Below are 22,890 nucleotides of genomic sequence, written 5' to 3'. Positions count from 1 at the left end.
TTGACTCTATCAATATGGTAATACTGAGCTAAGCACTTACACATCTAATTTTGTTTTGTCAGAGCCCACCGTGTCCCCAAAGGATTTTCGTCTAGATCCAACGCATCCCGTGGGAGCCCACACCGTGCACTTCATATGGGAGGCTGTTGATACATCCGAGGAAAAGATTCAGGGGCACTTCCGTGGATACAAGGTAGGCTAATTGTGATGGGATGCTGCAAGCCTACCAGAGATATTTTCTTTCAATTCCAGTGTTAAAACAATGTTTTTAGCCTCCAAACCGGCAGCTCTCCCTAGCTAATTTCAGAACCCTGAATAACAAACGACCATGGTGTTATCGATCTGGAGGTAGGTGAAGTTGGTAAAATGGAGTTGGTGACATCGCTGTAATGGAAACAGTGGATGAGGGATGAAGTGGATTTGCAGGGCACACTGTCATGATCCATGGCATAAGCTTTGTTAAATGTTCCCACTTTGTATATTGAAGACACACTTTGATTAATTGATGTCAGTGATCAAGGCTATCAGTATATGTTGTCTCATGTAATTATATCAGACACACAGTCTCCAGAGTTGATCATGAAATTTGTCACAAAGATTCCAATATGACAGCTTTGAGACAATCAGGCTTCAATTTAATTTTGTACAATTTTCATAGGAACAGAAAACATTGTCTTTGTTCATAGAAGCGGTTACAATAATAAGTATTTCAAATGATTTTTTTAATTTATGACAGTTTTCCTTTGAGTTTTGTAAGCTTGTTTTCTTTATGTCAAGCTACGCTACTGGAAGTCGAGCGAGGGTCGCCACAAGATGAAGGAGGTTGATGTGGTAATGTCAGCTAGAGATCACGGACCTGATGTGCGAGTTGCCCTGGCAGACATACCAGCATACACTGCTCTGCGAGCCCAGGTTGCTGTGATGAACACACATTATACAGGTCCTCCTTCTCAGACCATCGACTTCTTCACACCAGAAGGAGGTATGTACTTTGGAAGGTTCCAAAATATACACATGTGCATGAATTAGACAGAGAAAAAATGCTTTTATAAATCCACATAAAGGGTTTGATATAATTGGCATAATTGCAGTGTGTGGGAACTAAAGGAAAACTGAAAACTTACATTTATTGACATGACAAGACATAAACTTTCAGAAACTACAATATGGCAAGTTTTTGGCAGGCATGATGAAGGGACGCTCTGTCACAACATTGTTGATAACTTGAAAAACTTGATCTCACTACCACAGATCAGTCATCACACTATCGACCACAGGTTTGTCTGGTCCAGGCTTAATATCACAAATTACATACAGCTGTAATATTGCAGAAACTTTACAGTCTCCTCGTACCTCATAAAACAGCCTATTCACATGCGTAATCATCAAGAAAACTTGTAAATATTTCACAAAGGAACAGGTTGTAATTATCATGGGAGATTACATACATAAAACCAATACCTGTGTGTCGCCGCAATACAGAGGCGCAATCTAGGCACCAATCGTTTCAAGCTACTGAAGAAATGCTGTAGTGCTCATCTGGAGCCCAGACCGGTCATCAAAATCTCATTATGGTTGTGAGCTAATCCGATTATTGCACCCAGAGACAGCACTTCACTCCAATACATATGTAGCAACTTTGGTCAATACTTCCTCAAAAGTACCAACTTTCTGCTGACTTGCATTTAAAGGACCTCTCCACGCCAGACCTTTCAGCAGCTTGTGAAATTATATGTTCATGAGGACGTAACTTAATTTATTGTTTGTACCTCTTTCTAAATGTGGATATGATGTTGTCTGACCTCTTTTGAACAGTTTGTCATTTTTTCTAAATATTTTTTTACAGAGGATGAAAACTCATGAATTCACTCACTGAAACATGTATAGAGTTTTTTAATTGTTGAAAGACCAATCATGAAATACTGATTTTCAGTTACTGGGATTTCCCGACTCTTGAGTACAAGCTATGTTAGTTTAACTAATTGTTTGCATTAGTTCATTAGCTGACTAGTATTGCTCATTGAAACGTGATTTGTCAAACCTCCCCAGCATCCACCTTGCTTTTGTCTTTCTACTTCATGTCCATGTGTTGAAGCTGTACCGAGGAATGTGAGTTGCCAGATTCACATTCACTTGACTTTGTACCCCAAAACTAAGATTGATCGGTTACTGATCCTGTCACGTCGGCTCCATAAATGTCCCAGTGCAGTGCTTCAGCCAGGTTTTTTTGTTAGTGTTGCCAATTGGCACCTTTAACTACTTAACTACTGTGTGCCTTTGCAGTTGAGACTGTTGCCATTCATGGTAAGCATGGCAAAGAAGACTTAAGGATTATATTAACTGTTGCACCAACGGGCGCTCTAGCATTAGAAAAAAAATGCCATTGCATATTTTGTTTAGTGTGAATGGCGCAGTGGCATTTGCCTGGCTTAAGCACTGCCAGTGGCTTCCAAATGGGGTTTCATAACTGAACACACATAGCAATGTCTTAATTCAATCAAACACTCCGCAAGAACACTCATGAGGTTCGTGGTGAACAAGGAAAATAACGTTGTATCTCCGTGGATGTGAAACAGTTCTGGTGTAATGGTCTACTCAGACTATCATGTGATAATCATATCAATGATTATGGTAACTTGTGTAAGGTGACGTTGCGTTATATCTTCGTGATCTGCTTGCATCATTTGGCAAATTGTCTTCAAAACTGAGAACCAGAGAAGAAATCATTGCCTTTTTATGGACTGTTGCCACCATTATGTTGAAGGTCAGTGGTGTTAAGCATTGACGAGAGAATTAAAGTATCCACCATTAAAGTATCTCAAACAACAGCTGACAGGAGATCGTCCATTACTGTTCATTAGGTCTTGGCGGCAGTTTTGTAACAACATTCTGATGCAAGATTTTTCCACATGATGTATCCAGACAACTTTCTTTTTTCATAAAAAAATTACAGTGTTCACACTTTTTAAAAGCATTGTCTGGCCAGAGAGGTAAATCAGGTTATTGTACATTATCAATGTGTTTTAAAAATAACATTTAGGAGTCAAAGACTGCAATGTTGATGCTTGATGCATCTTGAAATGTGTGTGGCAGTTTAGACAGATGCCACACTTACATGCCTGACAAAATCCTCAAACAAGAATATAAGGTAGAATTGGATAGGTGTGGTTGGGTAGCCTTGTGGCTAAAGTGTTCGCTTGTCATGCCAAAGACCTGGGTTCGAATCATGGGTACAGTGTGTGAGGTCTATTTCTGGTATCCACCGCCAAAGAAGAATATAGGGCAGACTTGGAGATTTCATTTGATGTGGAATTTTACAGAAAATCAGATCAGCATTTTGTATTGTGATTAACGGATTCCTTCACTAAGGGATAGACATGACCAGAACATTTTCATTTGATTAATACAGCAAGTGAGTATATATATGGCATATATATTGGATTGCTGCAAAATGTCAGCACACACAAGACATCTATATTCTGATTCCTACATTAAATAAGAGAGACTGTTCATAAGTAAAAGATCTGTTGCTCTTTACCAAAGGTGCAAGAGTAACCCTGTGGCACATTTTTGTGACAATACCTGAGTTATTGCTATTCACCAGGTAACAGGATTCAAACTAGATGTAGTTGAATAAAAGGCTGGCACTTCAGGGTGTCCTTGGTATATAATATGGCTTAAATTAATATATAACTTAAGTCATCAACAGATCAGGGTGTTCTAGGTGTATAATATGGTTTAAAGTGATATATAGCCAAAGTCATCAACAGATCAGGATGTCCTAGGTGTATGATATGGCATAGCGTGAAATATAACCCAATTCATCATCAGAAGAGGGTGTTCTATATGTTGAACATTTGTGTCCTTGCACAGTAGCCAGTTTCCAGGCGTTATTCCATGTCTGACTATGTTCAGTCAAAGAATAGTGGACATATGACATATGTCATGAAAGTCCAAGTTTCCACAAGTTCTAATTACTGGAACATCCCCCCCAATATTTCATCTACTATGGTTCTTGTGCACCTCCACAGTCTGTGGTACATCCGGTCATTTCCTGGCACCAATTTGTTTTGAATGTCATGCGGTACCAGTATTGATTCTTGTCTTTAGAAGCACTGTTTCAAGGGCTTGTAGAGTTACTGGGATAAGTAGGAAATATATAGCATAATGGACAGAACCTATTTACAAGATCTAAGCTTACCAGCATTGGTATCACAGATACAACTGTTCAGCTCACAGAGTTTTATAGACTCAATCTTTGACTCTTTGGAAATGTGAGCAAGTTCACCAGCAGTAGCTTGGTCCTCCAGGTTCAACTGTTGTCTCTTTAACAATATTCCATATTTTTCACACAATAGTACTCCAGAGATGGACTTCACACATGGTACGGTACTTAGCAGGTTGTCTGATGCTTGGGGAGTGTGTTAGGTTTATCATGCTATCAACAAGTGGTTTGCAGGCATAGCTGGAATATGGGACAGTGTGGGAATTTTGTGATTCTGTCAACAGGTGGTTGCAGGTATAGCTGGAATATGGGACAGTGTGGGAATTTTGTGATTCTGTCAACAAGTGGTTTGCAGGTATATCTGACACATCTAGAACACAAAACAAATAATTAAACCAGTATGATCCTAAAGCAAACAATGTGTGTGTTGTACTGTATAGGTATGATCGCTAAAAGAGATTGTTATTACACTGTGGGTTAGCCTGGAGGTTAAATCATTTATTCATCAAGCTGAAGACACAGGTTAGATTCCCATATGGTACGATGTGTGAAGCCCATTTCTGGATTTCCTGTTGTGTTACTACTGGAACCACTCTCAGTCACTCACTGCTATGTCACATGTCGGCCAATGTTTATGGTCCATTAACCCAACTCAACTTCATTTTGGGCCAGTGTACCCATAATTCATGCTGTCTTTACACTGGGCTGAATGAAGATGTTGTGTTAATAGAATACTGTCCAAATTTGTCATCTCAATTCTCTTCAAAGATAAACAAATTTGTCTTGGTACGGTATATTAGCAACAGAAACTAGTCACTGTTTTTTTAACAAGATTCTCTTCCCTGTATTTGTGACATACTACAGATCACACTGTTGTCTGGGAAGATTTATTACTCATAGCGTCATTTCTGTGGCATCCATTATTGTCGACTCAGAAGAAAATCCAAAGCTTGTCATTCATTAATAAATTAGCCAAATTTGCCACACATCTAGCAGTCCTTTTGTTTCATAGGACTGCTCCACCTGTAAGCTTATCTTTTACAGACAGTAATAGCTCATTAGATCTGGTACAGTAAGCTGAACATACCAGGGTTTATGCCTGAATCTAACATGCAGATAATAATGTCTCTTCTGAAGCGGAGACCATAAGTAATTAGGAGGGAATTTAATTAGGGAAAGATTTTACTGCTTCTGTTGTCATCTGAAAATCATCATTATATTGATTTCACTCCACTTTATACAGCTGGCTTTAAATACAATAAGCTCTTGGTATATGCAACACAACTAGCTCCTGGTATATTCTACACAATTAGCTCCTGGTATATGCTACACGACTAGCTCTTGGTATATTCTACACAAGTAGCTCCTGGTATATGCTACACAATTAGCTCCTGGTATATGCTACACGACTAGCTCCTGGTATATGCTATACCTGTTCAGTAACACTTAGCTCCTGGTATGTGCTACACAATTAGCTCTTTGTATATATTGCACAATAAGATACTGGTATATGCTACACATATTAGCTCCTGGTATATGCTACACTATATATGCCTAATTGGAGACAATTAGTTCCTGGTATATGCTGCTCAATAAGCTCCTGGAATATGCTGCATTGTGTATACCTGGTCAAAGACAATCAGCTCCTTGTATATGCTACACAATGTATACCTGGTCAGTGACCTGTTCTCTCACTTCCGCAAAAAGATCAGTGTAATGATTAACTTAACTTCATCTTCTTGAAGGCTGTTCTTAGTAAAGCTCCATATTGAGCCAGATAATATGAATACTTGAGACCTAGTATCCATCATTTAATGAAAATGCTAAGTGCCTCTCTCTGATGGCTTAAAGATTGGTTTCCCATGCACTTTTTTAGCTTCAAAGGTTAAACGTGCAGGTTATGTGCAAAAAAATCTCTGGTTTTGTTTAAGGCTATTGAGTCTAGCCTGATCAGGTGTTCTAAACTTCATAGTTTTGGAAACCGATATTTACAAAATGATAGAAATGTCCTTTTTATATATCATTCTCTAGGTATAGTATGACAGTGAGGGTCCACTGTCTCCTGTAACAATTATGATATCGGATACTGCCAGTATCGACTAGCGGGAACTTCTCAGGTGGTCATTCTCCTTCGTTAAATTCTCTTCCTGCGACAATATGGAACAAGACACATTATCAAGCAACTGCAGTCTCGTAAACATACATTCAATTTCATGACTCCCTCAAGAGTGCACTTCTTGCAAGACGTAAATGGCAAATTTGGTAATGTGCACTCAAAATAATAGATAAATGAGTTTCTCAATAACCCATGATTGTACTATGGGATATACTGTTATTGGTGGTTTGCATGATAAGTTGGAATATAGACTGTTTTCAACTGAATCAGAAATTTCTTCTGTGCATAGATAAGTTTGGGATGATTTAGACGTGAAGTGAGTTAATACAAGAAACCAATATGTTTTGTTCTGTGACAACTGAGTAAGTGAACCATGTGTACACTTTAGCCAAACTTACGTATCATTGAGGGAATAAACTTGGCAAGACAATCGGGTTGTATTTTGTGATGGTACATGATGGTGATTTATTTTATTCGTTTCTGGGCAGCGCAGGGTCATTGATGCATTGTGGGGTTGTGAATCATATTTCTGATGAAAGTGTTGTGGTATCATGGGTTTGTAAGTGTTCAGTATCAGGTTGCATGATATCATATTGTTTTTTGTATACTGTAAAGAGTATACACTGAAACTATTATGATGGTTCTGGTGGGAGGATGTTCTATTGCTGTAAGAGCAGACTAAAACAGTACTGCACAGAAAATTATCTTGGGGGATTCTGGTGGGGGCAGGCTAAAACAATACTGCACTGAAAATTACCTTGAGGGAATCTGGTGGGGGAATGTTCCATTACTGTTCGAGCAGACTAAACAGTACTGTACTAAAAATGACCTTGAATGATTATGATGGGAGCAGACAAAAACACTACTGCACTAAAAATTACCAAGAAGGATTCTGATTGGGGAAGTGTAGTACCTGAAGGAATTCTGGTTACAACTTAACCCAATTCACCACAGTGTCAATAATGTTTGCTCTTGGAGTTGATTATAGTTGGCTTGCGTGGTCTCGCATTTGTGGAAGTGATGCAGTATCGGTGTTACATCACGCCCAGACAACACACTCAATTTTAGCCAGATTACAGATGACACAGCAGAATTGACTGATGCCATTTTGTCATGTCACCCATCCTATGGGGATTTCTGAGTAAGCAGCCCAACCCCAAGCCTATTGTAAATGGCAACTACAATTATATCAGAGTTTATGATGCTTTGTGGCAATATCCTGCTGAGGAACATTTGAGAGACACAGACTTCACAAATTATGTCTTTATTGTAGAGATCACACCCTGTGGCCATGAATTAGTTTTTTGGTTGATGTGTTACCTATATCAGAGACCACATACTGATCAGAATATGGTCTTTGTCGTGGTAAACACAGCACCCAGTTTCATCCCCCACATATGTGCAACATGGAGCTCATGTTAACATGGTGGCAAACTAGTCATTCACTGGATGGCAATGATTTGGAAACACTGCATGCAGTTTCTGACAAAATGTGTATTTCACATTTGTTATTTTACTGGAGTGGTGGGCAGTTTAACTGTAAACTGTAATGAGATGACAGGTGGCTGTGCGAGGGTTGTTGAATGAGTACCCAACTGTAATATATATATAATTTGTGACACCACCTGCAACTCTTTGACCAGGTTAAATGGTGAATCAGTTTGAACTTCAGGTGCTAAACACTGGATGATTAGAGCTTAACATGTGATGAACAGAACCAGAGCTAACCACCTGATGTACAGAATTAGGGATTAACATCTGATGTACAGAATCAGGGATTAACATCTGATGTACAGAATCAGGGATTAACATCTGATGTACAGAATCAGGGATTAACATCTGGTTTGGTCTTGACAGTACTTATAGTTTTCATGATCATCGTTTCAGTGCCAGGACCTGTGAGAAGTCTTCATGCTGAAGCATTTGGGATGTCCTATGTTTTACTGAAATGGCTGCCACCAGATGAGCCAAACGGAATTCTCCTGGGCTACGACATAGGATATCAACCAAGTAAGTGAGAGTGGCCTCATTTTGGGCAATATTTTGGTCCAATCTTCAGCGAATGATCTAGGAATCAAATTCATGCTCTCAGTCACTATTTTGTCAGGTCCAAATTCAGTTATTTACTGGGTGCTGGGATGGTCTGATAGTCTGTCTCACAGCCCCTGAACCACATTATTTTTGCCTTCTGCCAAGCCTTCTCTGCAGTGGTAAAGACTTAAATGAATCAGGCCTAGATTTCCCCAGGTTCTGAATCTCTGGTGTCCCAGGGGTGCATTTTAAATTAAAATGGGTTTGTTTGTTACCATCAAAAGTATATATATTCAGAGAATAAGCCTTAGTCTAAGAACTTGAATACTGTAGATCAGTTGGACCTGCAACATGACCCTTGGATATGTTGTGTATTCTGAATGTAAGGCTTTCTATATTGTCATCTCAAGTTTGTATTCATGAGATGACTTGAAAAGATTCAAGAGCACAAGCTGAAGTGTTGTATTTTCTGAGACTATCATTGATAGCAGCACAACCAGTTCCATTTCTGGTACAAGGGGGATAACTCACCTTACCCCCCCCATGTTCTCTTAAGTGGTTGAAGCGTCATAAAATCTACTTATAAATCCTACTTATATAACATCTGCTTATAAATGCATTGTAATTTTGTACAGAATTCAAACGCTTCATGACAATAAAAATCTGTCATTGACAAAACAAATAATAATAAACAATGAAAAGTACATTACCAAGAGAAGAATACCAAATAAAGCTTCGCATCTGAAAACATTAATTTTCGAAATATTCATAATTTGATGATTTTTTCAATATATGAATCCCCATTAAATCTCTCAATGATGTAATATTTCTTCATTTCAGTTATGACAAACAATACCCTTGGACCAGTGAAATCTCTTAAACCTCAGATAACCAACCCATCAACTTTAGGAGCCAGAATTACAGGCCTTGATCCTGATCATGAATATCGCTTCTATGTGTGGCCTCGCACTGATTCAGGCCGTGGAGACTCTATGTATCTTGACATCAAAACAGCTGACGGTAAACGTGAGTAGGATGCGTGTATCAGTGTGACTATATTCAGCATGGATGTAGTTTAAAGTATCAAAGTCAGCAAGGTTCAAAACTTGATTTACAATTTTTCATCTTGGTTTGTTACTGTAGAGTGGCATGCACTCAATTCATGATAGCATGCCCAATATTTATTTAGGAATTTTCTAATTGAAGTCTTTTTCTTAAACATTTTTCTAGATAAATTCAAAGGATATATATCACTAACCTCTGATGTAGTTTTGATTGAATTTTGTAACATTTCTCACAAAATGTTCAATAATTATCATCAATTCAAGTTATCGGGAAAATAATTTCAGAACAGTTAGTGCGATGCAGGTGGTTTGTCACGTGTAGAGATGTTTCTAACATGGAAAAGTGAATCACATTTTAGAAAGGAGGACTACTCTTGTCAACTTTTCCCCTTGCATATCCCATGTCTTATATGTTTCAAATCAAGGAATGTACATATAATATAAGAGTCCTACAAATTATGCTGACCTCCAGAGTACCAGATAACTGATGCCCCTGTCACTAAGATTTCTCAAGAACTAATGCTAATTTCTTAAAGAGGCAGGAACATTGGGATATCCTAGTGGTTAAAGACCTGGGTTTGATTCCCCACATGGGTACAGTGTGTGAAGCCCATTACTGATGTCCCCTGCTGTGATGTTGGTAAAAGCAGTGTAAAACCATATTCACTCATTCCTAAAGAAACTAGCCCACTCAGACACATTTGAATATATTTACAACAAACATTTTGATATTGATGAATTGAAACCCTCTGACTGTATACTGTATTAGAGCGATGTGTTGCACTCAACTCTATCCATATGATAGATTACAACTGTTTCAAATTCCCAGAGAACTGATTTAAGATGTTAAGGTTATTCAGTGACAAGAACAGGATTATCAAAATGCAATAGGTTTGTATAGACTGCTGCAGATGGTAGGCGATTCTAGTGAAGTACATTCCCTCTCCTCCAAGGCTGCTATATTCACTACCTTGAACATTACAGTCTTGTGTTGTGTTCACTGTTGTTGAGTACTAATCAGATACTGCATCATATATATAACCAACCTCTGCATGTGTGATTCAACATGGAGTATTATGTGACCATATCTTACACAGTGTTTTGTTGTTCATTATCACCTGTGCTGAATGGTGTATTCAACTCGATGGTGGTGGCAGTCTGTTATCTGCACCTCGTGAACTGTATGTGTTGCCAAATAAACAGAATATGTGCATTTGTTGTGTGTGACACTTGGCGGAGACATTCTTGTAAAGAAGGACTACAGTGGTGTTCTTGCACAGAAGGACAAACAACATGATCTTGCACAGAAGGACTACACAGATGTTGTCACACTGAATGACTATACAGGTATTCTTGTACAGAAGGACTACACAGATGTTCTTGCACAGAAAGACTACACAGGTGTTGTTGCATTGAATGACTATACACATATTCTTGTACAGAAGGACTGCACAGATGTTTATTGCACAGGAGGACTACACAGGTGTTGTTGCACAGAAGGACTACACAGGTGTTCTTGTACAGAAGGACTACAGAGACATTCTTGTACAGGAGGACTAACAATATTATCTTGTACAGGACTACACAGGTGTTTTTGCTCAAAAGGACTACACAGGTGTTGTTACCCAGGACTACACAGGTGTTCCTGTACAGAAGGACTACAGAGGTGTTCCTGTACAGAAGGACTACTGAGATGTTCTTGTACAGAAGGACTACACAAGTGTTCCTGTACAGAAGGACTACACGGGTGTTGTTGCACAGAAAGACTATACAGGTGTTGTGCTCATAAGGACTACACAGGTTTCTTGTACAGGAATATACAGGTGTTCTTGTACAGAAGGACTACACAGGTGTTCATGCTCAGAAGGACTACACTTCTTGCACAGGACTGTGCAAGTGTTCTTGTGTAGAAAGACTATACCTGTGTTCTTGTACTGGACTGCAGAGGTGTTCTTGCTATGGACAGGTGTTCTTTTACAGGACTAAGAACATGATCTTGCACAGAAGGACTGCACAGGCATTGTTGCACAGAAGGACTATACAGGTGTTCTAGCACAAAAATACTGCACAGGTGTTCTTGCTCAGGACTACACAGGTGTTCTTGTACAGAAGGACTACACAAGTGTTATTGTACAGAAGGACTGCACAAAATGTTCTATACAGGTGTTTTTATGCAGGAGGACTACCAACAAAATTTTGTACAGAAGGACGGCACTGGGGTTCTTGTACAGAATGACTAAGAACATGTTCCTTGAACAGACGGACTACAGAGGTGGTCATGTACAAAAGGACTACATAGGTGTTCTTATGCAGAACTATGAAGGTGATCTGAAAAATGACTTCAGGCTTCAGACATTTTCTTGGACAGAAGAACAACTGATGTTTTTGTACAGGCGTGCCACAGAAGTGTTCTTGTGTGTAAGGACAACCCAAGTGTTCTTGTATAGAACAAATACACAGGTATCTTGTACAAAAGGAACAGACAGGTGTTTTTTTTGTACAGGAGAACAGAAAGGGTTCTTGTTCAGAAGGAATAGACAGATGTTCTTGTTCAGGAGTGCACAGGTGTTCCTGAATGTAAGGATTTCACTGGTGTAGCAATTTAGAAGGACTACACAGGTGTTCCTGTAGATAAGGTTTAATGAGTTGTTCTTGACTACAGGGGTGGTTTTCTTCTGAAAGAATACTGAGGTGTTTCTGCAAAGAAGGACTGCACAGATGTTCTTGCCAACAAGAAATCGGCTACAGACATCATCTTTGACACAGTGATGATGTTTCTGTCAGACTTCATTGGTACCTTATCAATTTCTGTTCGACTTCTCCCAAGAGCATTTTGGAGAAGACAGCTATGCTCATCATTTGGGAAACTTTGTGGAAGTGTTATTGTACAGAACTCAGAACCTGAAGCTGGCTTTCCATGTGCAGAATGGCAAACAACACACTTGGTGCAACAGGTGCTTTTTATCTATATTAGGCCATGCAGGGGACTTACTATTGTACAGAAGGAACCATATTGGTGTTCATGATCTGGATCACTGGTCCACACAGGGGACTGGTCGTTATACAGGACACATTGTTGTTCATGATCTGTGACACTAATGACTGATCATTGCACAGAAGGAACTAGTTTGGTGTTCATGATCTAGGACACTTATCCGCACTGGGCCTGATCATTGCACAGAAGGAACTTCATTGGTGTTCATGATTTGGGACACTGGTCCACAGTGGGGTCTGATCATTACACAGAAGGAACTACATAAGTGTTCATGATCAGAGACACTGGCCATCTTGGACTCTTGAGGGACGTATTGTTCTGCATCATATAATGGAGTTTACCAATCAATGGACCATCTGAGTCTTGAGTTCCAGAACACAACTGGAAATCACGAAGGTTCGTCAGTGGATCAGACACACCAAGTGTTCTATACAGGGAGTCTTCAGTGTACATGATCTGTATCAGGATGAAATATGGCGCACAAGACACATCACACTCGTAGGAAATATTAGAGTATTGGGGATCAGCCAAGTTATATAAAGAAAAACATAGAGTTGGTGAAAATGGAGGTCCATCAGTAATCTCAACCAATAACAGAATTGATGGTTTGGAAGATACACTCTCTAACTGCACTGTGAATCAAACTGCTTTTGGTTATCATCAAACATATATTGGACTGCATAAGACCGCAGTTGTAATAGTGCTCTTTTAGGAAGTCCTATATACTGTAGGTCTGAGAAACATTCATGTCACTGAACACCACATGGCTGATAAGTGGGTGCTATGTTTTTTAAGAAAGTCTTTGCACTAATATAGGAATTCTCTGTATTGAAATAAAAGCTAAATAGGTGGACCAGTGTGGTTAGATTAGGTTTATTCCCTAAACACAAGAATGAGAGACAAAACTGATGCAGCAAGTTTTAATTGTTTTGATACACAAATTCTTTTGTTTTTCAACATGTTTTCAGTAGAGACGACATAGATCATATGGAAGCAAATGGCTAACCATTGTTACCAAACTGAAGAGCAGAATTTGGTAAACTTACAACTTTAATTTGGGAATTTCAGTTGTTTTAACTATAAATATGTAGCAGAATGATTAACAGCAAGACAAAATATTGCCCAGCAATTTCAGTATTGTTTAGAAACATGTTACTACTCATGCTGCAGATTCAGTGAGACAAGATTCCATGTGGGAAAACAAACACCACCATGGAAACTAAATGGATTACACCTTGCTGGACAACTATCAAATAAATGGAAAGGGCAATATGAAGGCTTACATGCTAATGAACCAAAGACCTGACTATCAAATACCTAGTCCATGTACCAGCACAGCTAGCTCAATGCATTCTGTGTCACATTCTTTCATTCTGTCTTCCTGTCATCTTCAGTACCTGTAGTACCAAAGCCATTACTGTCAGCCGTGCACCCAGCCAGTGCTAACTTCTCTTGGGCTACTGCTCACAGCTTGCACAAGAAAGACCTTCATTTGACCCTCCAGTACAGGCGCTATGGTATGCATTGGTTGTCTCAGTTTCTTATTCTCAGTTGTCCACAAGTCATAAAAGGATTCTTAATAATGTAATACTTCAGTTTCATTCTTGATTTCTTGTTGATGTTTCATTCACAGATCAGATTTGGGTTTTATATTTAATTTAAGAGGAATACTATGTTTTTCCATTTGAAAACAACAACAAACAGCATGTACATGCCCTCTGAATTCAATATTTATGTTTTACAGTTCATGATACTGTGTCACTCTGAAAAAGACAGGCTTTGGGCTGAGAATGTGCCCTGTTTGCCTTCAGTCAACAGATTTTAGGACACTGCTGTTTCTAAAGTGCATTTTGCTGAAAGATTACATCACTTTTGGGTCTTATTGTTTAAAAGAAGATTCAATATTTTCATTTATTGTCCAGCGGAGATGAGTTTTAGGCTCTTTGGTTGTATTGTTTTTATAGAAGATATATGAATTTTCATGATTTTTCATTCTTTATTCTGTCACTTTTTCCACATCTTACGTCTTTTTTCTCTCGTTTTCCCGCCTACTTTCCCTGCTGCCTTGCTGTGATTGGTTGATCAGGAGATAATACTTGGAAGAGCACTGATTCTGAGTGGCGTAAACCGTGGACAATGATTAATAATCTAGCCCCAGGCTCAAAGTATGAAGTTCGTGTCGTAGCCCGAAACCGATTAGGTGACACGGCTAGTAGTGAGTCTTTATTGGTGAAAACACAATGGCCAGGTAAGCATTGTTAACACCTTAGTTTAGTTCCAAAGCCCTTGTCTAACGTTGTCCGTTTTAGATTTAGATTGTCAATGTTCTACTGCGTGATCAAGGCTTGGCTGGTCCCCCTGCATCTCTTGTGGAGGGGCACGTGCCCAAATGGTATGTGCTACACGACAATGTTTACATGAGCATGGACTATTGCTTTGTCTCAGTTTTTTCTGGGAACAGTGTTTCCAAATTCATTCAAACCATGTGAATGAACAATATGTCAGCCATGTTTGATCAGACATTGTGCCACACTTCTTCACTGTTTGGTGATATTCCAAATTAATGGAAAAAGGTAGAGATGTTGATAAGTATAGGAAATATTTAAGATTATTGAAAGTATTTGACCACAACAGAGTCATCAGTGTTGAAATATGATGAGTTCTACATATCCTACATGTAAATTAATATGAGTCAAAAGAAAGATTTATGATAAAAATTTGAAAGAATTCTTGTGAAGGAAGCTTATCATTTACTTGACTTTTTGTTTAAGTTATGAATTATTCAGCAAGATATTAACATGTCAGGAACTTTAACATATAAATGTCATGAAATGTTGCACCTGTTTTGTCACATTGACCATACAGTAAGCAATACAACTGGCGGTATTGACATCAGATAATGTATCAATGTGCCGACCTCGGTCATGTGATGCTGTGTGTCACCAAACAAGAAACAAAGGAATATGAGAGAATTCATAGGGATAACCCACATCCAGACAAGAAGACAAGTCACTCACACATATGTGTCAGTGTTTCTATGAATAAAATGATATACATGTTCAGTGTTTGCTTGAATGTGTTGAGCTACACAAATTATCTCCCTTGGCTTGACAGGAGAATGTTCTTGTGGCTTGGGAGGCGTTTCATATTTGATATGGTGTATTGTGAGCTGTTTGTTGATGTTTGCATGACTTGTGTTTTTGCATGAGTTGATACTGGGAATGTACTTCATCTGACTCATAGCCTGTTAACATTTTGACATGGTGTATTCTGTGTACTGTTAGTGATGTATACAGATTGTGGCCATCAGGCTACTGTTACTTCGGACATTTGGAATTACCCCTCTAATTCTAAATGCCTGACATTACAACAACCTGAGTGAATACAGCTCAGTGTTAGGTAGGGGTATTCTGAGAGTAGGAACTCACTATGACTGACTGCAGGGAAATATTCATGCAATGGGATTCACTACCGATATCATGGAGGGATTCAGGAATTTTGAAAGGAGGTTCAAACGCCCGAATCGCCCATTAGGTCTGCCAGTGCAAAAAAAAAGAGAGAGGAGGAGGAGGAAGGGGGAGGGCTGTTTCCGATCCCCCTAAACCCTTCTCTGTATCCACCTACGGATATGACACATGTTCAACCTCAGATCAGGTAGAAATAAATACCTGTGAAAATGTTAACAATCTGCAATGTCCATCTGAAACCAACCCATTCTATCTAACGTACACTTGCTGACAAATATACATATGCATGTGATATGTTATCCCACATGGCCAATTTGATGATAAGAGCAAACATGACAATAGATTAATGTACTTACCTTGTGTATTCAGCTTACATGTATTCAGTAGTTTTCTGTGGGATGATACTGTTGCTTGGGTCACAAGAGTTCTTGTTGAATGAAATGTTGGTTTCATTGACATGGTGACAGATTATAATACTGCAATATGGCAGAAGTTACAATTATAAATGTTTCGTGTCTCTTACAAGGTAGGATTTGATTTATATTCTTATACCTTATATTCTTCGTACCTTTACATTTCAGAGGGCCAAAACTTTTATCGAGCAACAGATGGTGCCAGTTGCCTGCACTCAACATCCTCAGCAGCCCTGTTGTGTTTTGTTCTTCTCATCACACAAGTCTTCCAACGGTGACCTCATTTGTAGCTGGTTGAGTTGCTCACAAGATGGCTCAATCATCTGTAGATGAAGTGTTCAGGGGATTTTGCCAGCCCCCAAATGCAATGACTAATATTAACACAACTTTCTGGGTACTTTTGTGGTGACAGACAGATTGTGATTCAAGGTATGCAAAGATATGCCCACAAACATTGGAAGTGTTGTAAATATGGAATATTGGGCTGGCAAACCCTGATCTATTTCACGGTGATGAATACAGACACTCATATGGTTCCTTTGCAAGAATATATGAAGAATATTTTCCAGTTTTGTGTCACTCATGCACCCTTGTCCTGGTTGAAAGCATCGAAATTTTGAGTAATTAGACGTCACAGTTGAAACAGTTCCTGACAAAAACAAAGAAGAAACTATTGCAATAAGATCATTACACATCATAAGTGTACAGTTCTGTGAAAATTCAAATTGTGATGGCTTGGAAACTATGTTATTCATTGATGCTTTATGCACAAAATGTCTGCTTGCTCCAAATTGTAGTAATTTGAACAAATAGCATGTTGTCCAATTCTGTTTACTGCTGTGTACATAACCTGCATTTTCAAACATGACATTTGTGAATTTCTTGAAAGGGGGTCCTTCTGTTGTGTTTCTCTGAGCAGATATCAAACTTGAAGACTGTCACCTGATCCACTTTTATTTCTGATGTGAATATATGTACAGAATGACATCTGTAAAAACTGTATCTAGATATATACCTGTGCAAGACTCAGTGTCAGATGGACAAATACTCAAGTGGATCCCTGAAAGAAAATTGTGTGAAGTGAACGACATCTTGCTCTGTGAATGATGCAATAAGGAAATAACGTCGCACAAACCAGGACTAATACATATTCCAAGAGGATGTTTGCATTCTCATACAGGCTGAAATGGTATGGTTCTGTTGTGGCATTTTCCTTTTAAGAACTACAAGATGTCAAAGATTTTCTTGATATGTAAATAATAATGTGGTTGGTAAACAGACAGAAAACTGTATTTTGGTTCCACCTGTTCAGATCTAACCAGACATGTGTCACATACTGGTTTATTTCTGTGCATAGATGAAGAGTGCTTCTATCATGCATTTTTGTCATTTTCCCAAGCATTAATTTTTCAATGTCTAGGGTCTTTTTAATGCAATAATTAATATAGAACATGAATGATTTGGGGTCATAACTGTGAATATTATGTATGTTGATGCAAAACTGACCCAAAATGTTTGTGTGTTGTATTAAAGATGTGCACTGTTGATACAAAAGCATTCAGTAGTGTTCCATGGAACCAATGTGGGTCTGACTCCAGTATATGAGGACCGGTTCTTGAGGGAGCAGACCTTGAACACAATGTGATACATGTAGGCCAGTGCTTCTGAATGCATACAAGGTCAAATATTCCTCATGTTTCTGTGGACGACTGCTTCGTACTATTGGATGCATTGACAGTCATGTGCACACGGTTCATGCAATTAATGTCAAGGTCAATGTCATTCCAACCTTGACCTTTGTGTTTCTATGTTACGCTACCAGACAATGTCATCCTGCAAATCACCTTCACCAATGCCCTTGCATTGATCTGTATCTGACAACTGCAGAGGTTCTCACACCCAGTTGTCTTGTTCAGCTGTGATCAGTAGTCATTGACCATGGGGAATAGGTCTCTTTTGGCACCACTGGACTTCCAGAACCATGGATTGAGATTCCCAGACATATTGACAGCTGTACTTCAACGAAGGACAAGTAAACTTTTCTTCCATGGAGGAAAGTCTTGAGATACTGAGACATTGTTTCAACCTAGTTCAGGAACATAAACTATTTTGTTCCTTGACTGAGGTATTGCTTCAGATCTGGTATGTTTGCCCGATGTCAGAACCTATCTTGAGGGCAGTTCCTTCAACACACAACCAGCTGGAGCCTGGTTCCTCAAGTGTTGGCTCATTTGTGTTCTGAAGGTGTGAGTGTTAGCAGTGAAGATGACCAGGCTGACTACATGCAACAGGGCTGACCAAGTTTTCTTCATACATTATGTCCTCATCAGCATCAGCTTTCCGTGTTCAAGGTGTTTGTCCAGGATCTGCTGATCATGGAAGATGAACTTGCAGCTGTTAACATGGTTTAACAGGACTGTATTACATTGGGCTCTAATGATAATTGTAGGTGCTATGTGATGAAAACTCCTCACGGATGGTCATGTCAATGAAGTACATGCCATTTTTTTGTCATATAAGAATGAGTTCAATATCAGCGTAAATTAAAACTTTGACTTAATTTTGTGATATATGTCAAATTCCAACACTGGAGTTATTCTTTTTCATGAAGGAATAAATAATGAGTACATGACAACTACAAGGTTTGATATTTCCACCAGAGTTCAAACATTGCCAGTAGGTCAGACCATCCTTCTTGTGTAACATTTACAAACAGCGTCAGTATTATTCACAAATGTATCAGTACAGTCCTGGTATTAATACTGCTTGTAAGATTAATGCAGGTTTTTTATTTGCACAATGTGCACAATAACTTTATATGAAGTCTGGAGCACCACCATATTATCTTACTTTTGTGAAAACTGAAATCATATTTGAAACTTTTTCTAGAATCATGTTCTATAAAGAGAACAAAGTATCTATTGTAGAAGCTCCAGGTGAATTTTGTAATTCTAAACGAGTAAACTTTTTCCGTGATCAGCAGGCAATTGTTGGTTGTGATTCAATCCATTAAAATGGCTGCCACATATCTGCTACTAATCTGAATACTTAATACATATGTCAGCAACTGCACATTCTCTCCACATTTTTAAGTATCCTGTGAGATGGACATGTCTAATTTGCCTTCAATACTATGCATCCTGAATCACCATGGCAAGAAACAGTTGACGAAACAGGTAACATTTTGGGGGGAGGGGCATGGCATTTATACAGGAGGAGGTTGAAGTTGCTTAGTACAGATGGGGTGGGGATATGTAGGATATATTCTGAATGGGGTGTGGCCCTGGCTGTGTTGGATGTTATAATTTTTTCTGGATGTGGGAAGTGGGGAGAAAGAAGAATCACAGAACTCTTCTAGAAGAGTAGAGGCTAGATGGGGATGCACCACAACAAAGTATTTTTCATATCATCCAGTACACCCATTACTGACATTTTATTTGGGCTAAAATATGAGCATGCATGTTTACTTTTTTCAAAGATCACCCCACCTATTTCTTGAATATCAATTCAGGTCACCCATTAAGTGTAGCTTTGAAAGTCATGAACATAATACACAATACAGAACTGAAAAACTGACTTCACATTCTGAGACAAGGACAAGAACGTGACAACAGTCAACCCAGATATGTTTCAACTCTTTAGTTATCAGAATTCAGAAGTATAACATCTTTTTTAAGGAAACCATTACCAGATTGGTGGCCAAGCCATTTGCTCAAAGGTTGTGACAAAGTACTTTGTTCAAAGTGACCCTAGTGCTGTGTAGACAAATTAGAATCTGTCTATGTTTGTATTGAATTGAAAACAAGTGCATATGCAGTGAATTATTATTCATATGACCTTTGACCCAAATGTGTGATCTCATCCGCGTTTGCTCAAGTAAGGAGTGCAGAAATATTAGTCGGATGTTGAACACGCAGGGATAGCACAGGTTCAACATATCACTTCAGCTGGGAGTTGTTCAACTAGGCCTGATACAAAAACAGTTGGTGAACTATTTTTTACCCAAGTTCATTTTCTTGGATGCCCATGTAAATCTATCCAAAATGTTCACAAAGTATGATATTGTTGTTTCTATTCTAACTGCAGAATGTGAGAACTAATCTTGTATAAAGTTGACAACATTTTCTTTTATTACTTTACATCCTCCCGGGCATTTTGACATAAATCCATAAAAGGAACCAATTTAACCCATAAAAAAATACACCTGTCTGAACTCAACTGTTCTTTTTTTTTGCGCAGAGTGAAAAATTACAGGCAAAATACACCATTTGACCATCTCTTTCTAATTGGATGTGTTAAGCCATATGTGAAATAACATTTTTTTATAATCTATTGGGAAAAGAAAGTTGTCATAGCTGACAAGTTGTGAGGCACCCATTGAACAGATCTTAGTGATGCTGTGGTAAATAGCAGTGTTTTACCTTGAAGATGTTGTGGCCAATTTCACTGATGCATTGTTATAGATTCAGGAATTTGTAGATGAAAAACAGCTGATGGATGGAGAATTTTGGTTTTGCAGAGAAGGATATGAGACATCTAAGCTGCTTATACCACTCGAAACTTTACAAAACACAAACAAATGGCTATGTGATCATATATTCTCTGCAGAATCATAACAAATGTCCATTCATTGAGTGTTTTTAATGTCAACTAGTTCATGGTTGTTTATGTCAGGTATTTGTTTCTGAAAAGAATTCAAAACCTGTTCCTTGGGAACTACAGTGCTTGCTATAAGTAAACAAAGTTACAGAAAACCTACGTGGAATTATGACATCAAGGTGTTATTAACTGCCTCAGTACACCAAGGAATATGTATGATTATTTTTCAGAAGCAAATGTTTACTTTTCTGTAATTATATGCAGTTGAAGTTGATTAATGTTTTTGTTACATGTGTGTTTTCTTTGAGGACCTATCTCTTGAGTTGTTATTGATAGAAATTTTGTCTTCATCTTCATCTGAAGATTGGATGCTTATTGAGGGTATCACTTACTGGTGCTATTTCTATGGCTCTTAGAATATGTGTTGTTACATAGTAAACATAGTCTGATTTATTCCAGGAATTTCTTTTGTTTCTGCAATAACACTTTTTGAATTGGTTTTCATATATGACACAGCATTGAAAAGTAAGAATACTTTTGTACTAAATATTTTAACAACAAAAATAACCCAACTATACAATTATCCAACACTAATGAATCCAAATTAAAACTAATTCTTATATCCAAAAGTTCTTGTTTTTCTTATCAAGTATTGAATAGTTTATTTGATAGTATTATTGTTATCAATTAATTCTAGTCATGTTAATAGATATTTGATTGTGTCATGCATGTTGAACCTTGATGTGGTGTGAGTCAATTTGGGTGAAATTACTTTACAGATGATCCTATTTGCGGACTGAAACAAAAGAATGATTTGTCTATTTTTAGGAATCAAATTCCATTATTCAAATTTTGATGAAATGTGAAGAGTCACAAAACATTTTCGGGCAACATACATGGCAGGCACTGTTAAATGAAATGTTACAAGTAGTGAACAGAATGTGATGCCAAAGAAAAGGGAGATAAGCCATGAGAGTGACATAGGAAGTTAGTCTTGCTCCTTTAGAGAGAAGAAAGTGAGACTGTATTGTTTCTTTCACTCATCAGGAATTAATCTGATTCATCACTTGTGCTTTCCTAGAGAACTTATCATAATCATTTAAGAAAATAGCTGGTATCTATTTGTCAACCAGTAAGATTGTAGGGTTGGCAAGTGAAGTGTAGATCTAGCAGCGTACATTCCGTAAGGTCACAATTTGTTGTTTTCCTTTTTTGTTCTCATTTGTGCAATACCATTATGAAATTATTATTTCTAAACTGTTCATAGTGTAAATAAATCACTATTTATTCAAAAATGATGTCTTGTTATTGCTGGAAGAGGATGGCTTCATGGTCCAACACACCTTCAACACAACGTGTCACGTGGAATACTTTCCCTCAACTCTTTCAACACCCTCAACACACCTTCAACACAACGTGTCACGTGGAATACTTTCCCTCAACTCTCTTTCAACACCCTCAACACATCTTCAACACAACGTGTCACGTGGAATACATTCCCTCAACTCTTTCAACACCCTCAACACTCCTTCAACACAACGTGTCACGTGGAATACTTTCCCTCAACTCTCTTTCAACACCCTCAACACACCTTCAACACAACGTGTCACGTGGAATACTTTCCCTCAACTCTCTTTCAACACCCTCAACACACCTTCAACACAACGTGTCACGTGGAATACTTTCCCTCAACTCTCTTTCAACACCCTCAACACACCTTCAACACAACGTACGTGTCACGTGGAATACTTTCCCTCAGCTCTCTTTCAACACCCTCAACACACCTTCAACACAACGTGTCACGTGGAATACTTTCCCTCAGCTCTCTTTCAACACCCTCAACACACCTTCAACACAACGTGTCACGTGGAATACTTTCCCTCAACTCTCTTTCAACACCCTCAACACACCTTCAACCTAACCTCCAGCACACATGGAACACCCACTCTCAACCTAACCTCCAACACACATGGAACACCC

At 38.5% G+C, this 22,890-nt stretch overlaps 1 protein-coding gene across 4 annotated transcripts in view; it reads left to right on the top strand.

Annotated features, from left to right (window-relative positions):
• Nucleotides 1-22,205, top strand: part of LOC137297119 (neuroglian-like) — a 144,108-nt gene extending 121,903 nt beyond the window's left edge. For 3 of the 4 annotated variants that reach the window (XM_067829114.1, XM_067829116.1, XM_067829115.1), the window contains exons 6-12: nt 63-193; nt 778-982; nt 8,229-8,351; nt 9,213-9,398; nt 13,826-13,948; nt 14,518-14,679; nt 16,480-16,975. In XM_067829114.1, the coding sequence (XP_067685215.1) occupies nt 63-193; nt 778-982; nt 8,229-8,351; nt 9,213-9,398; nt 13,826-13,948; nt 14,518-14,679; nt 16,480-16,589 (1,040 nt within the window). In that variant the 3' untranslated portion in view covers nt 16,590-16,975. Of the gene's footprint in view, nt 1-62; nt 194-777; nt 983-8,228; nt 8,352-9,212; nt 9,399-13,825; nt 13,949-14,517; nt 14,680-16,479 lie in introns of all 4 variants that reach the window. The other variant, XM_067829117.1, reaches the window with a different exon arrangement.
• Nucleotides 22,206-22,890: the final 685 nt, after the last annotated feature.

This window comes from Haliotis asinina, chromosome 9 (genome assembly GCF_037392515.1).
Source record: "Haliotis asinina isolate JCU_RB_2024 chromosome 9, JCU_Hal_asi_v2, whole genome shotgun sequence".
Taxonomy (NCBI): Eukaryota; Metazoa; Mollusca; class Gastropoda; order Lepetellida; family Haliotidae; genus Haliotis; species Haliotis asinina.
Note: the sequence above shows the minus strand (reverse complement) of the source record. Positions and strands in the feature narration are given on the sequence as shown.